This window comes from Urocampus carinirostris, chromosome 8, assembly GCF_059441175.1.
Source record: "Urocampus carinirostris isolate Australia breed hairy pipefish chromosome 8, RoL_Ucar_1.0, whole genome shotgun sequence".
NCBI classification, from domain to species: domain Eukaryota; kingdom Metazoa; phylum Chordata; class Actinopteri; order Syngnathiformes; family Syngnathidae; genus Urocampus; species Urocampus carinirostris.
The window spans coordinates 14,132,834-14,156,276 of NC_142356.1; the positions used below are offsets into that span (position 1 = coordinate 14,132,834).

General features: G+C 38.9%; 1 protein-coding gene across 3 annotated transcripts in view; it reads right to left on the bottom strand.

The window, feature by feature from the left end:
• LOC148360776 (trinucleotide repeat-containing gene 6C protein-like) overlaps positions 1–13,408 on the bottom strand; it is a 39,652-nt gene extending 26,244 nt beyond the window's left edge. For 2 of the 3 annotated variants that reach the window (XM_088341688.1, XM_088341685.1), the window contains exons 1-3: positions 12,745–13,408; positions 3,663–3,763; positions 3,337–3,358 (exon numbers count right to left, since the gene is read on the bottom strand). In XM_088341688.1, coding sequence (XP_088197814.1) covers positions 3,337–3,358; positions 3,663–3,725 — 85 coding nt within the window. In that variant the 5' untranslated portion in view covers positions 3,726–3,763; positions 12,745–13,408. The remainder of the gene's footprint in view (positions 1–3,336; positions 3,359–3,662; positions 3,764–12,744) is intronic. The other variant, XM_088341687.1, reaches the window with a different exon arrangement.
• Positions 13,409–23,443: the final 10,035 nt, after the last annotated feature.

Below are 23,443 nucleotides of genomic sequence, written 5' to 3' on the forward strand. Positions count from 1 at the left end.
AATCCCGCACCCCACCTTTGATGCTGCAGTGTGTTGTATTTGACCACTAGATGGCTCCGTATTGTCTAATGCCAACCAAAACCAGTGCCAAAGAGCGCAGCGTAGCAGCAAGAAGCCGGGATTCCAATATGTAAAAGAAATACAAATTTCTCTACTCATTATTGTTTTATAAAAGTTAACATCGGCATAATAAGTCATGTATTTTTGCTTTGTATTAAAATCAACGTTTTTTTTTTAATTGAATGGAACTTTTTTGGGAACACTAGGAGACATTAAATATTACAAACTGTTCCTTTAACAAGAAGGATTATATCAATTTCTGAAATCCATGCTCAGGAATAAGGACATGGTAAACTTTCTTCTTGTACGCTTTGAGTAAATAATTCATTTTTTAATGAGCCGTGTCATGTCGAAGGATTTACATTACCCTATCTTCTGGACTACAAGTCTTAGCGTAGTATATATTGCAGCAGATTATAATTTGCACCACCCAAAAATGCATAATTGAGAAGAAAAAAACATATATAGGTCGCACCAGGAGTACAGGTTGCATTTTGGAAGAAATTTGACAAAATCCAACACCCGAAAATCATACAAAATAAAAAATAAAATACAGAAAAACAGGCTAGATAAGTTTGTATGGTATGCGAACATAACGTTTCATGATTGTCATGCCTGTTGATATCAGTAACGACGTAACAGGCAAGTCTAGCATATAGAACATTCTTAGCAAATCACTTTAACTCCAAATCCCGAAATTTTCATCCTTAGTGTCTTCTTTCCGCCGATACAATGCTTACATCAGACGTCATTTGCGCTTTTAGCCAGTAGCTTACAGGCTTTACAAACTTTCTTTCTGCTTTTCGACTGCATGTTTCAAGATTTGCATCTTGTAATGTGCAGATTATAATTTTTTTGATGGTGATATTTGTTTTTATAAGTTACCGGGGTGTGCCAAAAACTGTCCCCCACCTTAAATTCGCCGTCCACCCCCACCATACGTCTCTCACGCAAACGTCACAAAAATGGCTTTGTATCTCGTTTTTGGGGACAACAAAGGCTTAGGGTGCCCTTTTGCCGTTTAATGTGAAAATGACATGTGAAATTATCCAATAATGATGTGTGAATAATTTCACAGATAACTCACATCCGGAGTATAAGTCAATGAGTCAAACTATGAAAAAAACTTTGACTTAACGCCCTTCAAATGCAGCATATGATTGTTCTGTTTATTCAGTGTATTGAGATATTACAACTATGGATCGGGTTAAGGATTAAGTTCTGCCTATTGAGGTCATAGAATAAGCAAAAGGAGTCATTTCCAACATAAAAAAAGCCTTTCATATACTGTAACTTAAGTGCTAAAAAATATGAAATATTTTTGTTGATTCCACCAAGCTTAATAATTATCTTAAGAATAAATATTCCATTTTTAAATATAAACGCACCGTGGACCACAAGAGATTCCCCCAAAACAGGTTTTAACTGTTGATAACCATGTTAAGTCTGTAGTGAATATTATGTATTAGTTTGTTTGAATTTTCCCTTTAAAAATTATAAATCTGTTTCCTATTGTGTAATCTGATAGTTAAAAATGTAAAAATATAAACCTCTCATCAAAATCCAGAGACAATCCACATTCTAATTCAAAAGAGCATACACTCACTGAGTCTGTTTGCCTTTAAAAATAAACTCCAAGGGTAAGGCGAGGACACTGTTGTTTCAACCTCTGTCCTGAGGCATTACACATAGTTGAACGCCTTTATTTCCCCATGATTCTCCCCTTTGCCTTGACGACTTCTCTCTACCGCCCTTTGTAGCCACGACACACTGTGCTCTGTCAGGATGCCCTCACGCTCCACTGCCTACTGCTGCAGGGGCACCACACGTCACTCTGCATTTCACTTGACTGCTCTGTGTATGTGTGCGTTGTTGTCTATGGGTCATTCATGTTATTCGGGGCCATTTGAGTCCCAGTGACATAAAATTGGATATTTTGTGTAAAAAGGAGCTTATACTTGTTTTTAAAACATCTTCTTGTATGCTTCACTGCCCCCTACCATGGGACAAAGTGATATGTATGCAGGATAAATTACTTACAAGTACACTAAAATGCTATGTCCCCGTTTATGTTTGATTGTTTTCTGTTACAAATGCAAGTGAGAAAAATCAAAAACATTCATGGTTTTTCATCATTTCTGTATTGCCTTAATGATAATATTCCTCACCTAATGTCAATTTCAGTTTTAACTGCATTTTTCATGTGTGATAGATCTTAAATATGTTGTTCCAGTGTAAACTGTCTCCCCCGTAACTGTGATGAAAGTGCTGTAGAAAACATCTGCTGGCTATCATTTTTCTCACATGACTCTCTGATGGAACAATATTTTGGCAGGGAAAACATTTAAGGAGAAGAAGAGTAAGTACCACTTTTTAATCAACTTAAAAAAAAAAGTTGTTTATGGTTTACTGATAAGTATAACTAGTCTACCCGTTACGCTTATTCATAGTGGGAACCAATATTCTGGGGTAATTTTGATCATATTGTTAATAAACATGTTCAAAATCTTTCACTGTAATCATCCTGTACTAGCTTATTTTTAATCACATTAGTAGTAATGGGAAACAAGGATAAAATGTCCCCCTATTACTGTCCTCACTGTTACTGCTATGCACTGTAACAGGGGACACACAAAGTGACAGGGTCAATGTGAGTTTTAAATTTTTGTTTTTTTACAGGAGCACTGGTATTTATTACCAAACTATCAATTTGCTGTATACATCCGAAAATATATTTTGAAATTGTATTCATGTATTTGTCAGGGAATGGCTGAAAATCAGTGGCGCTACAGGGCACGCCGTTATGCTGAGAGAAGAAAAGCTTATCTCACTAAAGAGAGAGGCAGAGGAAGGACAGAGAGGAGGAAAGAAACTAGAAAGTGGCAGATTTCAATGAAAGAAGTAAAAAAGCACAGAGAAAGAAATGGGCATTAGCCCTATGTTATAAGTGAAGTAATTGGTAAAAAAATATGTTACAGAATTTATCCTGAGCTGGACCAAAACATTTCTCTTAGTTTGAAAGTCCCTCGTTCAGATTTAATGTTGAAAACAGAGAGGTTATCACGCTGTAATGGCACTGAATAGTAAGAATGACCCTGCATGTCTTTTTGGGACATTCAGAGCACAATATCACAAACGTGTATGCATACTGTATACTTCCGACAGGGTTGGGTAAGGATAGCAAATGTTCCACGCATTTGGTTGTGTAGCTTTATATAGAAAAATCAAAGCTGGTTCATAATTGTCAGAAATACAGTGCAGATTACTGGTACTCACCTTTGGGTTTATGTTCAGCAACCTGCAGGACATAGAGAAGTAAACTTAGTACTTGCAGGAAGATTTTTTTAAAGGACATCAAATTGATTCTAAGTTGTCACACCCTTTACAGCTAATGGCGTAAATTCCACAACAACAAAACTTTGTAAAAGTTCTAACAAGCTCAGAAAAACAAATCTACATCCTATTAAAAACTATTTCTCAACTCAAACATAAACTGATTGTGTGTCATTACCATTATGTTTTAACTCAATGGCTCAGTGTTCATGACACAAACCCATTAGATTTATCCACGCATAACTTCAAATGACGTGCAATTGCATCACCTTCTTCTGAGCGATGTCTTTCTTGATCTTTTCTTCTTGTTTTTTCTTTTTCTTTTCTTCCATCAAACGGTTCACGTTCCTGTTTTGCTTGATTCTCTCAGCTGTAACACAAAAGGAAAAAAGGTTTTAAAGACCAAGGGTAGCTTTGATTAGCTTTGTTGTTTATTGTAATTACAAGATATACAGATTTGGCATGTCAGTAATGCAGTCTCTGCATCAGTTTATGTATTCCAAGCATATTTATATGAACTGGAATTCCGTTTCCGTTTGATTTACTTCAAGTCATTTCTAGAGAGCACGCCGTGACTGGGAAAAGCTTTCCATCAACAACATCCCCTTCATATGTAAATCATGCTTGACAGGTCCAAGGAACATTTTTCGTCTTTGTCAGAAAGTAAAATACAGTCTTTTTTTAAAGAATTGCAAATGAAGGGGGGAAAGTGACAATACAACAAGGATTTGGAAGACAGATGAAGACCATGTATAGCAAAATTGAAAGTCACAGTGGAAGAATTGATATAACAAGTGAGATGGTCCAGCTTTGAGAAGTATGCAAACAAAGTGACAGAATACCAAAAAATACTTGGTGTGAGTCAAACTTGCACCATTGCTTCGCCTAAGGTCAGAATGTTTAATATTTTGTTAGTGACAGCTACAAAAACATTTGGATGTCTGAGGTCTTGAGGATAGTCCATGTAGGCGTTTGTGTACTGGTGCTACACAGGCATATTTACATATTTGAACTTAGTGAATCATGGCTTAAATTAAATGCACTTTTACATACACGAGCATAGTGCTTCTTGTCCATAAATGATCATTCCGAAAGATTAATATTATACCTTCAGGAGTGTTTATAAATTATTCCTCTCAAATAGCGACAATAAATTATTAGGTGAACCATCCCTCAAAAATTTAAACTTGTACTGATTTTGCAAACGCAACAACAGCAAAAAACACTAATGATTTATAAAATCAGCTTATTCAATTTCAAATTATGCACGGCACTTGTGTGAATCCCACAAGAGGCAGCAAAAGATGCAGAAAACCCCACAGCCAAGTTCAGAGGTCATAGGAATCTCCAGAAGCATAGTGAATAGCAAATTAGCAATGCAAATGTTGGCAGATGTGGCATTGAACACAGTTTAAGCTTTGGCGGGCAAACAAGGTCACCTTTACAATAGCTGAAGTAATAGAACATTGCTGTAGCAACATTTTTTTCTGGAGAATTCCTAAGAAAATACATAGACAAATATTTTAGGAACCCAAAACAAAACAACTTTACTACAAGTAGCCCAAATACGGGAAGAATAGCAAATTGGTAAAAATTGATTGCTCCTGCCAATTTGAATCTGTAGGGAATTCCTGCCACATCCTGTTTGGCCTATTCCATCACATTATCACAACCATCCTGTCTTTCAGTCTCTCTCTCGCCCTCATCATCAGTTCAATCGCCACATCTTAATTGAAATCCGACTTGAGCTACAGCTTCTCAATCTGCTGTTTGTGCAAAACAAATTTTAGTGTACAAGCGAGGGGGAAACTGCTGGACTTTATTGCAGATGTTTTTCTTTTAAATGTGACAGCAGGGACGGAGTAGGTTTTTAGCTGACTAAGTAAATGCCAGGCAAAGCTACCTCACATATTCTTACTTGTCTCTCTGCCTCTCTTTTAGAACTGCTGGCACAAGCATCTAATCAGTGGTGACTGAGTACTGCATACTTCAACTCCCACAAATTAAACCAAGAGAGAGTGCAACCATAAACACTGAACACAATGGTCAACCTCTGATGTATATTTATTTTGAAAAAAAAGGTGAATGGAACTAATAACAATTTATTTCAAGGTGAAAACTAGTTTAGAGAAAATCATGGTCTATATTCTGTTTTTTATTCCACGCGTGTGTTTATAGTTTTACTCCTGGTTATGGACTGTTCTTTTTAACTGGCACAAACAAATAAATACAAAATACTTAATCATTCATATGCCTGTATAACTAGACCAAACCCGCCCCACATTCCCCATGACCCAAACAATTTCACTCTACCCTTGACTATTAATTCACATTATTATTATTATTATTATTATTACATAGCTAAATATGTAACAAACTTGAGATGAACAAAGAACGGCAGGGAACATTGTCTGTATAGAATGAAGAGGCCACAGAAATACAAAGTGAAAGTCAGACAGAGGGAAAGGAACTCTCACATAAAAAATGGTAGGGTGCAGTGTGTCTGGTGTCTGTCAGAGATTCTGGGGGAATGAAGGGGGTGGGGGTCCGAGAAGTAGAGGTGGGCGGATGAGAGTAGAGGGGAAAAAACTGGGCGGTAGATAAAAGCAGACACAGAACAACACCAATTAGAACAGCCGCCGCCGGAAAACCAGACAGGGCACAAAAGAGAAGCTGAAGCTGGAAGTGTGGAGAGACAGAAAATAGAATCCTCACTGGATATAGTAAAGAGGGGGGAAAAGTGAACTAGGTTTGATGAAGGTTGGCAGACAACGAGAGAGAAAGCAAGAAGCAGTGGGGGCGGAAAGCACAGAAATAACTGTGTGCCTTGTATACTAATATCCATAGACAGTGGTAAAAAACTGAGTGTGCACATGCAGACAAATCTAAAAACCTGCAATACTCCAGACAAAGAACTTAAAAAGACAAAGGGGTGGACACAAAAACTTGACACGTTTTGAGTGGCAACAAACAAAACGCAATATATGAGGAAGATATGAACCATCACAGCAAGATTCATGTGGTTGATCTGACTAGCCACTACTCATGAATGAGCCAAGCCAGACATTCCTGTGGTTTCCCCCCAAAAAATGCATGCCTTTTATGATGGAATGAAGCCAGGACCAGTACTTACCTAAGGGAATAGTATACAATATGAATCTCTTAAGTTAAACTTTAAACAGTTTAGGATCTGGGTTGAGTTTAAAGCTTTTTTTCAGTACAAAAAATGTTTTGGTTTGCTTTGTTCTGTCCAGGTTTGGGACACTATCATTTTGCAAAGTTCGACTACCTTGACATTCCAAAGTAATGTAATATTGTGAGGTTTCAACTCAGCATAAAAATCCATATGAAAAAAATATACCCTGAAATGTATCAAGCAAGATGTTTGTGAGCATTCTACAAATATCAGCTTTACTATAACAAGATGTGTCAAAGTATGCAACCACAAGACTGACGTTGATCAATGAAAGCTGGGGTATGTTGACGTGGCTGAAGGTGGGTGGATTGTTGTGATGAGAGAAAAGATAAAGTCCAACACCGCGAGGCAGAGTGAGAGTTAGCGCTATAAATAGCAGCTTTGAGGTGTGCACTGCGAATATTTGCTGGGGAAGCAGCCAAGCTGATGTGAAATTTTGTTCACAGCGACAGCTCATTAACTAAGAAAACAGAATGAGACTGAGCATGGTTGTCGTTTTTGCTAAAGAAGACCAATCCCAAGACAGCGTCAAGAATAGGTTTATGATGTCTCTTGGTACTTTATTTGATCGAACAGTAAAATTGACTCATAATCAGTGTCACCAAATATTTGCCCTTAATTGGTTCACATTGCTTCATGTACATTAAAAATTTCCACTTACATTAAATACATACTTCGGTACAGTAGTTGCATTGCATTCAAAGTAAAAAAGTAGAAATTGTTAACAATATTTAGATGTGCCTTCAAATATGGGCTACATGTAGAACAAAACCGTCATAAAAACCTAAATCCAAATGTGACTACGGGTAAGACAAAAAGGCTTTCTGCCAAGATAAATGGGACACTCAGCTGAGAGACTTCTTGAGGTTATTTTGACTCAGCAGCAACCAAACACTGCTTACACCAAATTGTCAGCTGTCTGAATATTCACAAATAGATATGGTTACAAGCACTAATCAAGAGTTTCAAGAAATACACAGAATATGTTCACTTAATTGATCTGACCGTATTGTTGTCACAGCTCATTTTTTCATGTTTAAAAATGATTCTAAAAATGCTTTTCACTTATTTCTTTGAGATTTCAATACACTGTCAAACATAGACAAAATGTAGGAATACTTGCTAGCTACAAGTTTGAGTAGTAGACGTTAAAAAAACACACACACGCACACAGACACACACACACGCACATACACATTATGGTGCTGTTTCTGTACATTCAATTGATATCAGACAATTAAAAAAACAGACCAATAACCTACTGTTTAGTCTCAACTCTAATCCCAGCGTAAAAGCAGGTGGCATATGCTGTTGCTATTTACAAGGCTTCAGCAAAAGGGCTTGGGATGTGCTATGGGAATCAAGCCTCGTTACATAAGGAGCAAGCCCGTCAAATGCTAGTTTGCAAGACAGTAACATTTCAATTGAACGTCGTTCTTATTCCCAATCGGACTTCTTCTATGTGATGCCATGCCCCTTCCTACCGTGTTTCCAATTAGCCAACAAGAAAGCGAGGGAGGAAACAGGGCCCCAAATAACGCTCAGCACACTGAACATTCCCCTGGAGCCTTGCCAAGACTTACAAGCATCAGCTCGCCAGGTCCCCGCTAACCCCCACCCAACCCTGCACAGTGCACCTCCCTGTTTCTATGCTGACCTGGCTTACCCCTGTTGGGCCCCTTTAAACTCTGCCCATAACATTGGCACATATGCTGAGGGAGAAGAAGGCATTTAACAGTTGGGCTGCAAAGATTAGTAAAAGAAATAGTCGACAATGAAATTCATTGTCGACTATTGTCGCCCTACATGTTTTTCCAACAAAGAGAGAAAACTGAATATAATCTCTGCTGAGAGTCGCGCATGTGTAGTAGCCATTAGCGCCTCTGTCTCGAGCGTTAACATAAACACACAGAAATGGCATCATCGATATCAAGCACGCATAACCAAAAGTTTGCAAAGCAGACCTTGCAAATCATGGCGGTAGATCGGTGACAAACAGTTCAACGAGATGAAGTCTGACTCGCCTCGGTCGGATTCGGGTAACAGTCAAGCCAATACGGTTTCGATGACATGCATTGTACATTTTATTCGTGTATGTGTCATTAGGGAGAGCTTGAGCGTTATGCCAGACTGTGCCTGACCAACATATATGAAATTAAATGTATGCAGTCCAAAGGACAAATGTCAGTAGGTTAATGCGTTTAATATCAAACTGTAGAGAATAGTTAAGTACTTTGGTTACAGACTATGAGGTTAACCACTGAGTGTACTTCACAAAATTGGACTTATCCTTGTGTTATTTACTGTTCTACTACTGCTAATGTGCCAATCCCCTGTTTACAGAGATAAAAAATGTTTACTTGATTTTAATTTATTATTTGTTTGTCCTTCCCAAAAAACACGAGTTTATTTAATTGATTTATGTCTCTATTAACAGACCACTTTGGCGAATTTGTTTTAAATATGGCTTTTTTTTTTTTCAAATCCGCAGGGGGTTTAATAAAACATGCATTTTTCATAGAACCCTTTTTTCTTGTGTTTATTATTATTTGCTACATTATAAAACATACTCCATCCTAAATTTAGGAGAAAAAAAGAATAATTATTTGATTAATCGTTTCAAAAGTCGGTGACTAATCGACTTTTGAAATAGTCGTTAGTTCCAACCGTTGGCACTTATTTGATGACAAATAGAAATACGAAAAAAAAAAAAAAAAATGCTTGTGTCCAAATCAAATTTGACTGACAGGCATATACTTATTCTGCACCCCTACACTTGAAAATAGCCATTCACAGTGTAGAGAACGAGGTTAATGGCTTCTGACAGCCACAAATTGAATCCAGCTGATTCTGCTGTCAATGACCCCCCCCAGACTGGAGCAGCACCCTGCGGTGGTGTTAAGCGTGTTATCTATCAGTTCTGTGCCAGTTGTTTGAAAGGCTCCATAATAACGGGCTCGGTAACCACCTCGGTCAAGCCTGGGATAAGGTCAACGACGGGGGAAAAGGGTTAGAAGACATAAGCCACTTTTCTGAAGCAGCACTAAGTGGGACTTAGTCGGAGGCAACACAAATGTTTGAAAGCACTTTTTGTTCATTGGAACTTGGAACCACTTGGGAAACTGGTGGAGTACTTTGCCCAAAAATTTACAATGTAGGAGTTGTGGGACAGCACGGCACAAAGAAAAAAAAAACACTTCTCGGGCTTCCAAGTTGCCGTTGTGATAGGTACAAGGAGAGCAACCAGTGGACTACACAGTGCGGAGTGTATTATCAGTAAAGGTCAGACAACAGAAAACAAACCTTGTGTATTATTTGCAACAAATAACAGAGATTTTCAGTGATAAGATAAGACACAGCATATTGAATGTGTTTGTTCCTGAGGTAAGAAAATGTCCAAACAGCCTTCAGCAATAGTATGCAGCCAAGAAAAAAAACAACAAACACAACTGTGACTGATCTCGGTTTTAACTCAAACATCATACTCCCTGCGCGGTAACATGTTGCTGGGATTATAACATTATCTTTTGCTGTATGGTTCTAAAACTCAAAAAAAAAAAAAAAACTACCAAACATGCTGGCATCTTCTCTGATTCAAAGCAGCAAGGCAGGTGATCGAAACTGTGCCTCTTTTGAGCACAGGGTTCCTATTGGTGGGAATACACCACACTTCATTTTCATGTTTACTGTAACCAACTTAAGGTACTAATATTTCAGCTTTTGCTAGTTTGCTTTTTAAAGATGGGTGAAATGTTTGCTTTTACTTTGAAAAAAAATCACAAACATGTTTGCCTTTTCTTACAAAGTGTTAAAACCCTAACTAGAAATTATATTTTAAACAGATTATGGAAAGACACACCATTTAAATCCATGAAATATACATATTTTTGCAGCTATGGTATACCGGTAAACATATTTCATGTAACTTACATGTACATTGCCTGTAGTAGCCTTGGATCTGAATCAAACTAAAAAAGGATGAAATTACATTTATTAGTCAGTGCACAAGCTCTAAGTTTCAAAGAGGGTATTAAGAACATTACGTGCTCATCTTTATTCATTAAAAAACTAAAAACAAGAATAAAGTGATTAAAATAATGAAAACTAGTATTATGTTATGAATTGAATTACTAAACTGTTGAAATAATCAAAGATTCTAAATTTGGCAAATGTGATATATATAGATATATCTATATACATCCATCCATCCATTATCTGCACCGCTTATCCTCAGTAGGGTCGCGGGGGTGCTGGAGCCCATTCCAAGCTATCTTCGGGCAGTGGGCAGGGGACACGCTGAACCGGTTGCCAGCCAGTTGCAGGGCACACAGAGACAGACAACTCACTCGCTCATTCACAATTAGGACCAGCAAATTCACCTAACATGCATGTCATTTGGAATGTGGGAGGATAACGGAGTGCCCAGAAGAAACCCACGCAAGCACGGGGGAGAACTCCACACAGGAGGTTTGATCTCATGACCTCAGAACTTTGCTGCACAGGCGCTAACCACTGCGCCGCTGTGCTGCCTATATTATATATATATATATATATATATATCAATCATATATATTTGTACTAAGATTGCATGCAACAGTCTTTTCCAGCATGAACTGTTATGAACCTAATACTTGCAGTGGAGGTCAGATCCTTTACTGAAACTCCAACCTAATTAATTCACAATTGTGTCCTTAATTGATTCAATATTCAAATGTCTAATTCCATTAACAAGGAAAAAAAGTAAAAAGGGAAAAAACACTGCATTAAAGTAATGCAGATTTTACAAGACAATGGTGTTCTGTACAGACATACGGAATGTCACGTTTTGCACCAGTAAATCTCATCAAGAATGTCATAAAAAGGGGACTTCCACACTATAATAATTATATGGCAACCCCAGCAACTGAATTTGTAATGCAATCAATCATAAAGGTAAGAACGATTTTATCTACCGGGGCGACTTGCTCAAGTGAACAAAAACGCAAGTCCAATTGTGAGGGACTTACAGCAGACTCCTACTTTTTAACAGACATAAGCACCATCTTCTCCCCCCATTCCCCAGTTTTTTGGTAGAAGAGGGCCCCCGCAACATCTTTTCACAGCCACCCTTTTATTCGCTACACGTTACCCTATGGGAGAGATGGGTGGGTGTCCAGAAGGGAGGACACTTGACCCCATGGAAGAAAAAAGAAATGTGTGTATGTGCGTGCATCTGTGAGCCAGCTGGGTGTTTAGGGGCAAGCGGGAGGCACCTCATGACCTGATTAGCAACCGCAGAGCATTAACCAACTGCCAGGACCTTGATGTTGGTCCAAAAAATGCTTGCGCATACCAGTGAAAAAAAAGCATTGAGTTTAGAGAAACAATTTCCAGTTGGACAAATGAATGCGTGTTCCTGCTTCTTGCACTGGTTTTCCCCTATCAACACGGCACTGATGCGTTACAATTGAGAAAAGACAGTTCTGACAGAAAATGACACAGGGGTGTTAAAATTGAACAGGAAATGATGTACTTCAATTAAGACACGCCAGAGACATTAAAAACTGTACTTTCGTGCCTGGGGATGTAGGGAAAGGGGGGTTGCAATGCAATGAAAGGTGACAGTTCATCAGTGACAAGCGTGTCGAGGAGGAAGAACAGAGAATGGGCGTCTGGATGGTTATGTTTAATAATGTACTTGGAATTTGTGTAGGGGAATGTACAAGACATGATGTGTGACTGGAGATATCACTATTTTAAAAGACCAATTGCACGAAACAAGGGTATTGCTCAGAAAATGATCCGGGGAGTAAAGAGAAGTTGAGCCTTTTACAAATGCCACGCATTGCAAAGCCTCTAGAATCTGAAAGAAAGTCTTCACATGTGCAGAGCGTTCTAAAATCCAGCTCAACCAATCACAAAAGAGCTGTGATATAACACTAAAGTTACACGTTGAATTCCACGTTATTTTTTGATGTTTTGAAAAAGTGAGGCTGCATTTAAAAATAATAATAGTATGGTATTCAACATCATGTTGATTGCCATTTTTACTGGAATCCCGATTTAAATGGAAATACGATTAAATTGACAAATTTAACGTAATGCATAACAATATCATCATGGAAGGACTTTAAAAAGTGAAAGCATTTGTGAAAAGCAAACAACAAACAACTTACCTTGCTGTAAACACGGCTTTGGCAGCTTGTGATCAATCACCGGCGTCCTCTCCAAAGTTACCCGTAATGCGATGGAGAAGATTCAGTCAAGACGTGGCACCTTCACCGGCAACCACCGTAGCAGCTTGGTGACAGAATAGCGAGGTAAAAAAACACCCCTTCCCTCAGCTACATATAAAAAATGACAATTTTGTACTGTGTATCTTGATTTAACTCTAAAAATTTCATAAACATAATCTCTAAAGCACCGTTCGAGAAAAAGGGGGCGGGGAGGGGGAGGAAACGTAGTCAACAAAAACAAACCGTACGAAGAAATTGACCTTGTAAACGCAACAAAATTGTTGATAGAAGTTGAAACGTCGTTTGAAAATAACGAAAAATAAAAAAAAATGGCGGAGTTGTTTAATCCGAGTAAACCAACCGGCCAACTTCGTTTAAAGTGCAAAAAAAAAACAATAACAAAATATTTTGTTTTTAGGTCACCAGCGGGACGACTTGCGACGCACCGGTTACCGCGAATGTAAAGCGAGAAGCGACTCCGTAAAAAGACATTCTGCGAGGGTCCAGACGGCGCAGAGCACGGTCATGGCAGGCGTATCAGTGAGCTCTCGGCGTCAGTGGTCTCGCAGCCATTTTGTTGAGACTAGCGAACGCCGCAGTGTCGCTTCACTCCTCCTCCCCCGGAGAGCAGCCAGACCAGGAAGCGACTTCACATACGTCACACCCAGACAGCCAATTGGGAGAGGCAACGAAACTCCGCCTCCCGTCTACAAAATGTGCAATATTTGGATGTGGTTGGTTTCTGAGGTAATGACAAATACCGGGGCACACCACAGTACAAGAAGGCTGTCTGATGTGCTCTTTCTCGCGTTTTTTTCTCATTGCTTGCTACTGATACAAAAAGTATTGTTCTATTGGGAATTTTAGCATCGATCTGATCCAAGTGATACATGGTAGATCAATTGATACTGATACATGTTGCTTGGAAATGCCATGATCGCATACCTGTCAACCTCCACGGCTCCATGCCCGTACAAACTCGTATTTTCCCGTACAAAGTACCGTATTTTCTTCACTATAAGGCGCACCGGGTTATAGGGTGCACCCCCAAATAATAGTTTTTGGTCCTATATTTTCCATACATAAGGCGCACCGGATTATAAGGCGCTACAATGGGAACGTCGACAAAACAGTCAGATAGTTCAGTCAAACTTATTACCCCCTTAACATTCCCAAAGCTTGCAAAGAAGCAAATACGTGTCTGTACGATGTCACCAATCACTCAAATGCATCGTTCCAAATATCATTCGGAAGGTTAAAGTCTTGGGATTCAAGAAATGCCAAACATTTCTTAGTTTCCATTTTATTTTTTGCTGGCAACTGTGTGGACAGCAAAGTAAGAATTTTATTGTGCAGGGAAACAGGGTTCTTTACTGTGCATATGACAATAAACACTTTGAATTGAATTTAGTTTAAAAATAGACTCATCACAGAAACATCAAGATCGTTCTAGAACAAGATACCGGGAAAATATAAATCCGCATAGCTCACCTAAGTTCTCTTGCAGCCTTCACATAATCATGGTCTTCTTACAACCGTGAGTGTAGTAAATCCAGGAGGGTAAAATATTTACAAATACAGAATAGTAAAAAATGTTTTCTCTATGCCGTAGTGCAACCCAACGTGTGATTCACATTCATTTTTTTCGGCCAATTGCAGGCTTTGTTTCGCCCCTTTAGCCTATGCGAGCCTGTAAATGATAAAAAGGATCTGCCCCCTTTACCTCCGAATAACTTTAGCCAATAGTGACTGATTCAAATGATGATTGACACATTGGTTAGGAAATGAAACGCCGGTATATAAATCCCAGCATACACCGCAGACGACTTCGCCTACGGGGGAAAATCTAGTCGGCCCTGCTTGCCTTAGTTGCAAGACTTTGCGACTTAATATTGATCCATATATAAGGCGCACTGTATTATAAGGCGCATGGTCAGCTTTTGAAAAAAATAAAGGCTTTTAGGTAATCGTAGACCATATTTTTTTTTTTCCAGAATGATGCATGATGGGAAATCCCCAGGCAGCAGACGCATGCGCACATTAGCATCAAACCGCTCACTTCGTTTGCAACGGAAAAAAACGATACCGAGATAGAGGCTTCCGCAACGAACTCCTTCGACTTGATTGATTTACCATTTCGTGATAGTCGGTGTATACTGGATGGTACCCATCATTGACAAATTTGCCTTTTTCGGCACAGATTTCCTTGTACGTCGTACTTGTCTTAAAATGCATAAAAAAAACATGATCGTCTAATAATTGAACCTTTCCCCTCGAGTTAGTTTATATCTTCGCAACATTGCTGAAATTCGCCCTATGCTGTCTCAGTCGGATGTGAAGATTATAATTCATGCGTTTGTTACCTCCCGTCTCGATTACTGTTATGCACTTCTACTTTCCGGTCTCCCGAAATCCAAAATCAAGAGCCTTCAGCTGGTACAAAATGCTGCAGTGGGGCTTTTAACTAAGACAAGAAAGTTTGATCACATTACTCCGATCTTATCTAACTTGCATTGGCTCCCTGTTGGCTTAAGATGTGATTTTAAGGTTGTGTTGGTAGTATACAAAATCATGCCTGGACTTCATATCTTTCAGATTTAATTTCGCCCTATGTTCCGGTCCAGAGCCTTCGCTCTGAAAATGCTGGTCTACTCGTGATCCCAAGAGCCAAGAAGAGATCCGCCGGTTCGAGAGCGTTCTCCATGCGGGCCCCGGTGCTGTGGAATGCTCTTCCCCCTTACATTCGATCTGCAACCTCAGTGGAACAGTTTGAATCTAGGTTTAAAACACACTTTTATTCTATAGCATATGAATAACGTATATTTTATGTTGACAATATCTGTTTATTATTTGTTATTGCAACATCCATTGCAGCCTGGTCATCCTGGAAGGGGGATTACCTCATGTGCAGTCCCTTCTCAACGTTTCTTCATTTTCCTCATGTTGACGTTTTTGAGTTTTTCCTTGCCCTCATGTAGGTTTTAGATCAGGTGATGGTGTCATAATTCTGTGGTTTGCAATAAGCAGTGGTCTGTGCAGCCCTTTGAGACTCTTTGTGATTAAGGGCTATACAAATAAACATGACTTGACTTGACTTATGTCGTACACGGAATGGTATTTTTTACGCACTATGCACTGTAGAAGAATTTCCCAAAAAATCAAAGAACATTACAATGTAGTCGCTTAAATGAGGATAAACAATTCACTAAAATAAATAGATTAATGGCTTCATACCCTTGGTTGTAAGATTAAGGTAGTGAATCTTATAAATGCGTTGACAAATTTAAGTAGAAAAAGTAATTTTTTTTGTGAAAAGTGTTGCCCCAAACCATCTACAAAAGACATTTGTCCATGACCCTCACAAAGACAAATCCTTTAAAAAAAATAATAAATACATACCACTTTTCATGCTTATAGTTCACACTTGGCAACAACCGACGTGTTTTATCAAAGTGACACACTTTTTAATTAAATTTGCTCTTATTGTTTACCGCTATAAAGCAAGAAGGTATTTTATGGCTCAAATAATATTTTAAGAATATTTTATGACAGAGGTAGAGGACATCAGTGCAGAAAATCTCACCTTCAATTTCATTTGCATGAAACTGAGGCAAGGCGTCATAGCATAGATAAGAAATCATATCAATGTAATATTGGTTTGTATTTTACCAGATACAGTCAAAACTGTAATATTTTTGAGATACATATCACGCAGTGAAAATATCCATATAATGGCTTCGCTATCGCGAACGCTGTTCTTACATCTAGCGCCTCTGTTGTCATGATTAAACCACATTTATCATAGCAACAAGAAGCTGTTAATGTGAGAAAAATGAATACAGTGCACTCAGATTTGTCAGATGTCCTAAAACACACCCTTGATAATGAATGCTAATGGCTCTTAGTGTTAATATTATGTGGTAAACACTCGCTAAAATAACATCACCTTTTGATGTGGAATATTTTTTGGCAAAATGTACTAATAGCTGCATTTTTAAGAGTCAAAATATTTTCAGAGTTTTATTTACCAAATAAGTTCTTCACACAGCAAAGGCTATTTCTAGTGACCTATACAACTGATAAAATTTTAAATGGACACGAGTAATATTTGACCACCAGAGAAAATGGGTGCTAAAAAGCACAGCAAGAATACAATATAGAGACTTACCGCACCATTTTTCTTCTGATGTGTAATGTCACCTCATACAATTTCTAGTATTCCTTCAAGTGACAAAGTAAATCATTTCATATACTATTGAAATGAAATGATCTGCATTTATATAGCGCTTTTCAAGTCAATGACTTCCCAAAGCGCTTTACATTGTGCTTCACATTTCCCAATAGCGGCCGTGATCTGTGCAGCCATGTAAGGCGCTAACCTGCTTATTGGGGGTATTGGGGGTTCAGTGTCTTACCCAAGGACACTTCGACATGTAACACGGACAAGCCGGGATTCGAACTGGGATCCCTTAATCCTAAAACGATCGCTTTACCTCCTGAGCTACTACCGCCCTATTCATTTCTTCCTGGAGATAACAGGAGTTGTGCTGCAATTTTTTTCAACATTAAAATGAAAATTGTGACATTTGAAAGGTTTTGAGTCTTTGGATACCCGTAGCAGCAGGGCATTTTTTTTGAGGAAATAGCCGTAACACCAGTGGCGTTGAGTATCAAACATGTTTGATCATTTTGGTGCTCGGTCGGCAAATTCCTCAAGTGTGCGTGGCACGGATGGAAAACGTCGGAATACTCTTTCCTCTATGCAAGCCCTTTAAATACAATAGCCCGCGGTGATGTTTGAAAACATTTAAGAAACCTTGAGAAGGGACCTTTTTTTGTGAATATTAGTCATATAATAGATAACAGGAGCAAAATAGGAAGTCTGATAGTGCTTTGTTCAATATTTACTACATACAATATTTTAACAAATTCACCCACAAATCAAGTCCCCAATTTATACAAATTGAACCACAGTGAAACTTATTGATCAGAAACGCTAAAGTTGTCTTTCTGTACCGTCAAAGTCATTGTCAGGTTGCAGGAGTTTCCTTTAATCCTCAAGGAATGATGACAAGCTAATGCAATTTTGTCCATCACCACGGCAACCAACAATGACCACATCACAAAAAGGCGACTTTCACATCTGTGTTGCAATCTGGCACTATTCACCACAACATGGTTGCCCTGTAATCTAGAAATATAGGGCTCACAATTTACGCAACACAGACCTCAATCACATTTTCTTGTTGCTCAGTACTAATATGTACTAGTCTTGGTAATCACAATCTGATTCTCCTGTAGTCGCCATCCTTAATGGTCACATGATCCGAAAACACGTGACTAAAACAACTAGGAGTAGAGCTGGAAAGCTCTTAGATGATAACAGTTTCAGGTGGGCGGGGGCATGGCGCTGTTGGCGTTAGTCAAGTCACATTTATTTGTATAGCTCTTAATCACAAAATGTCTCAATGGACGGCACAGGCCACAGTAACACCATTTCCTGGTCTGTAACCGACATGCGGGCAAGGAAAAAAAAAACTCAACATGAGGAAAATAAGAAACCAGGCTGGAATAGGAGATGCATTGAGTAACAATACACAAAACAGTCAAAGTCAATAAAAAAACCCAAACAATATATAAAATTGTTGAAGGAGTCTATGACAGCATCGACGCAGATTCCCATCCCAGCCGGCTGGTCGATGCAGATAATGACATGCTGCAAGTCTAGGTGCTGGTCCGCTATATCATCCCGATTTGTCCTTCTCCTTCATTTTGACACCATCCAGGCAGCCAAAAGGGACAGGAAGAGAATGAGGTCTGCATCAATAATAACCTATAGAATAGAAGTGTGTTTTTAGTGTAAATTTAGAAACTTCAACTGAGGTTGCATATCTTATCTCAGGAGGCAGAGCATTCTACAACATCAAGGCCCGGATGGAGAACGCTCTCCAGCCTGCAGATTTCTTCTTGGCTCTGGGAGTCCCAAGAAGACCAGCATTTTCCGAGCAGAGGCTCCCTACAGGAGCATGGGGTGAAATCAAATCAGAGGGATAAGATGGGGCAAATCTATGCAACAGCTAAATTCACCACACGGTTGCCGCGAGTTGTGCGTCGGAATTTAGCAAAATTGTACTCAGCCATTAATATACAAACAATTGTCACTTTGTTCTTTTTTGAGAGGGCAGTGGGTACCTTTTTATGAGTTGAACACTCTTGTGATGTTTCATGTTAATCCTTCCCAAATCCAGAAGTCAATTGAACCAACTGTTCATCAAGCTTCTCTACTCAAAATGACCTCTGTCTAAAATTTCTTGATCAGGTGCTGCACAGAGACACAATACCATAATTCCTGCCTATTCACCCCATGATGGATGAGGTCAACCTCCTGCCCCCCCACGATGGCGTCTGCATACATCCCTAAGAAAGAAAACGTGGCCCCTGCCTATTATCTACGCTCCTTTCTCATGGAAATGAATGCTCAGCTTGCAGACTACATGCACACTCACAGATTCACAGAGTGCATTGGGAACAGGTCAAGACTGGGCATTACAAAAGCAGGATGGCTGACCAGTGATAAATTGCTCATAAATGCTGAGGGCTCCTACACATCACTCTTACCGACTACTAATGAGAAAGCCATTTTTTTTCTTCTTTATTTTGAGGCAAGACGCCCATAGCTTTTGGGAAAGCCATTGCCGATAGAATGGAAGAAGCAGATGTTCCTTACTTGGGGTTAAGAAGGGTGAGAGCAGAGAGGAATGTCATCAAAACAAGAAGGAAAAAAAATGCCCTCAGGCACATGTAGCTCAACGTGGATCGTGAACTATGTCAGTAAGTGCAAGAGTTTTTCTAGGGCTTTTACAAACCACTTTAAGACAGTGTGGTGTGAGTAAGCTTCAGAAGCACTTGAAAGTTGCAAGCGTCATTGAGCAATGCTTTGCATGCTGAGGGCATTTGTATCTCCTTTAATTGTCATTTGTATCACGTTGCTATGACTCACATTCTGCGTTTCCATGAAAATTCTTTTGCAGAATCGAAGTAACCTTTGCGGTGAAGTAGAATTTCAGCCTCTAGGTTTTTCCATACAAGAGTGATTTATCAGCTGCCTAACATAAAAATATGAAAATGTAGGAGAGGAATGTAGGCATGAAGAAAAAAAACTTAAAAGGTTCCATTCAGAAACAATTGAACAGAACAGAAGGTGGTGGCCACCACCAAAACAACAGACCTTGCGCATGTTTCGTATTTAATTCCGTTTACATATTGCCACATTTTTGGTGTTATAATTATTCTATCCGTTCATTTAAAATTTGAAAAACATTCCCTGGCCTATCTGATATCCAAATTCATAGTTTTTCCCCATTTTTGAAAAACACTTTGAATTTGAAGTGTCTTTCTTCCCAAAACCACACAAATGAATCGCAATCTAAGGTATGTCAAACACAGTTTGGGTCGGGGGCGAGACCCAGATTTGTTGTTCTCAGCTGGGCTGGATCAATAGAAACGCGTCAACGCAAAATATTTAGCTTTGTTTTTCAATGCTATGCATTATCATTCAGGCTATATTTGTAGCCTACCCTCCAAATTATAATCCAGGATGATAAGTGATCCTTTCTAAGCACAACACATTCACAAATAATACAAAAAAGACTGTTTTATTTGTCTCATCTCATCTCTCATCCCATTAGCTGCACCGCTTATCCTCAGTAGGGTCGCAGGGGTGCTGGAGCCCATCCCAGCAATCATTGGGCAGAGGGCAGGGGACACCCTGAACTGGTTCCCAGCCAATCGCAGGGCACACAGGGACAGACAACTCGCTCGCTCATTCACACCTAGGGACAATTTGGACCGGCCAATCTAACTGAAATGCATGTCTCTGGAATGTGGGAGGAAACCGGAGTGCCCGGAGGAAACCCACGCAAGCACGGGGAGAACATACAAACTCTGCACAGGAAGTCCGGTAGCTGGATTTGAACCCACACAGGAGGTTCCCAAGACCTTAGAACTGTGCCTGCACACGCGCTATCCACTGCGCCGCCGTGCTGCCAGTATTTTATTTGGATTCATTCAAAATAATAATATCTTTTGATAGAAATGAGCTAGATCGTTTTTTTTTTTTACAACCTCAGAAATTTACAGCAGGCCGGATTAAATCATCCAACAAACTGGATATTCGACATGCTTAATTCTTATAGGTGACTCCCCAAAATCGAGTTCATGCCTCCAGTTTGCATATTATCTTTCATATTTAAGGATGTTACTGTTTTAATTTACATTAAAATCTAAATGATCTGTATTTATATAGCGCTTTTCAAGTTAATGAAGACCTCCCAAACAATGTGCTTCACACTTAACCAATCACACACACTCACATACTCACACACGGATAGCAGTGTCAGCAAGGGAACTATCTGCTTATCAGTAGCATTAGGGATTTTGTGTCTTGCCCAAGGACACTTCCACATATAACACAGTGGAGCCAGGAATCGAACCTGCGGCCAGCTGATCGCAAGAAGAGCGCTTTACCTCCTGAGATACTGCCGCCCCTATTATTTGACAGGTTCCAATGACTAAAAAATTCTATTTCATGTAGGCAGGTTGCAGACGGAGGAAAGTCATTGGGAAAAGATCTGCCAAAGAGTTCTGATAAGCAGAAAAAGACACAAGTTGCACAAGTTTCAACCGTTCCCGTCTTTCCCTCTCAAAGACGTTGCTTGGTTTTCATCTAGAATCCTCTCCGTTTTTTTCTCTTCATTTCTATTCAGTCTTTTATAAGAATGCACGGGTGACCATGAAACCACAACACACACATTTTCCCTTGCAGATGTAGAGTATATAGTGTCTATCTATCATTTTGGTCTCATATTGCAGATGCAAACTCATAGCTATGTCTTATGCTGTTACATACATATTTAATGTATATGCTCTGTGGCTACATTTTGTCATTTAAACGCATTTCCCACAGGAGGAAGTTTCCATACCCGGAAACATTAATAATCACTCGTGTCCATAAAACATTAGGAGGAAAATTGCACAAAAAGGATCCCGGGAGCCTTCGCTTTTGTTTGTGCCAAAGAATATTTCACAGAAGGCCAGCAAATGTTTTGAACCATGGAAACAAAGATAAAACACTTGGGGTGCAAATAGATAGATAGATAGATAGATAGATAGATAGATAGATAGATAGATAGATAGATAGATAGATAGATAGATAGATAGATAGATACTTTATTCATCCCCGAAGGGAAATTCATATTTCCAGCAGCATCCCTGAGCTGAGAACAGTACAATAATAAAGCCAAAAGAATGCAATATACAAATACCCAGTGTGACGTGCAAATGCCCACTGTAGCGTGTTATATAGAGTAACTAAATAGTGCTACACAGAATACATATTGCAGTAAGATTCGGTAATATCCAATGTAGGTGGTGTGGTTTAATGTGGGCCTTTACTCTGCCGGGTGGAGTTAAAGAGCCTCATGGCATGAAAAGATCTCTTCAGATAGAAGCTTTGTAAAATATTTCTTAATTGTACATCCTAGTTGATACAGTATTCGTTTGATTTCCATGTTTGCATATATATATATATATATATATATATATATATATATATATATATATATATATATATATATATATATATATATATATATGCTAACCTATATCATATAACAATAAAAACGGTTACCCTCAATCAAGATGTTTCGATCGCAAAGAATTGTGGGACTTGTAGTTAAGAGACAAAGGATCAACGCAAACTATGGCTTACTCACTAAAAAATGTAATGTGTATTGGTTGATTTTCCAGGATTATTCCACTTTTTTTTCCTTGCCCCACGGCTGAAATGGGGACAAGACCAAGATAAGGTCGAGCTTTTTCTGGTCGGACTTCTTTTCTTTGTTTTCTCATTTGTTTCAAATGTTTTAAGTTTTTGACAATGAATTCATCTTACCCTTGTGTTTGAAAAATAAAAGGGAAAACAAATAAAATATGTTAATCAAAATGCTACAGTCCATAGACAGGGGATATCACAGTTGTATCCATCCATATACAGCGTAAATCTATGGTCTTGTCCAACCCAGTATGAGCACAACTTATAAACACACGGGAAGCAGCAACGGAGAACACTTTTGAAGCCTGAACGAACAAGCACATGACTTTTTGATTTTGTTTAGTGACATAAATCAAAACATCCTTTATTAAATGTCAAAAGTTAAATGCAGAAACAAAGTGTATTAGCTTAATGCTGTCGCTCATGCTTGCCCTATGATTGGATTGCTCGCAAACAGCAGGTATTAGTTATTGGTTTGTCACAAGACATGAAAATTCAGATTGGTCCAATCATCATCTAAGGAAAAGAAAGCAGTTCTCCATTTGGTTTGCCTGTAAAAGCACATGTGGAATGGAAGTGAAGTGTAACCCATCAATACAATGCACCGATGACGCAAATTGGTGAGGGAATACTGCATGACAGATTTATTTAATGCTAACAAAAAAATAACGGATAATGAAGGTGTTTGACAACTTAATATCGTCTCTTAACGTGACCTGAAAGGTTGACATGCCCAAATGCGGGCCTTTGAAATCCTCCCTCCTACGCTGAAGTTCCGCAGATACGTGTTTTGTCGTATTGATTATG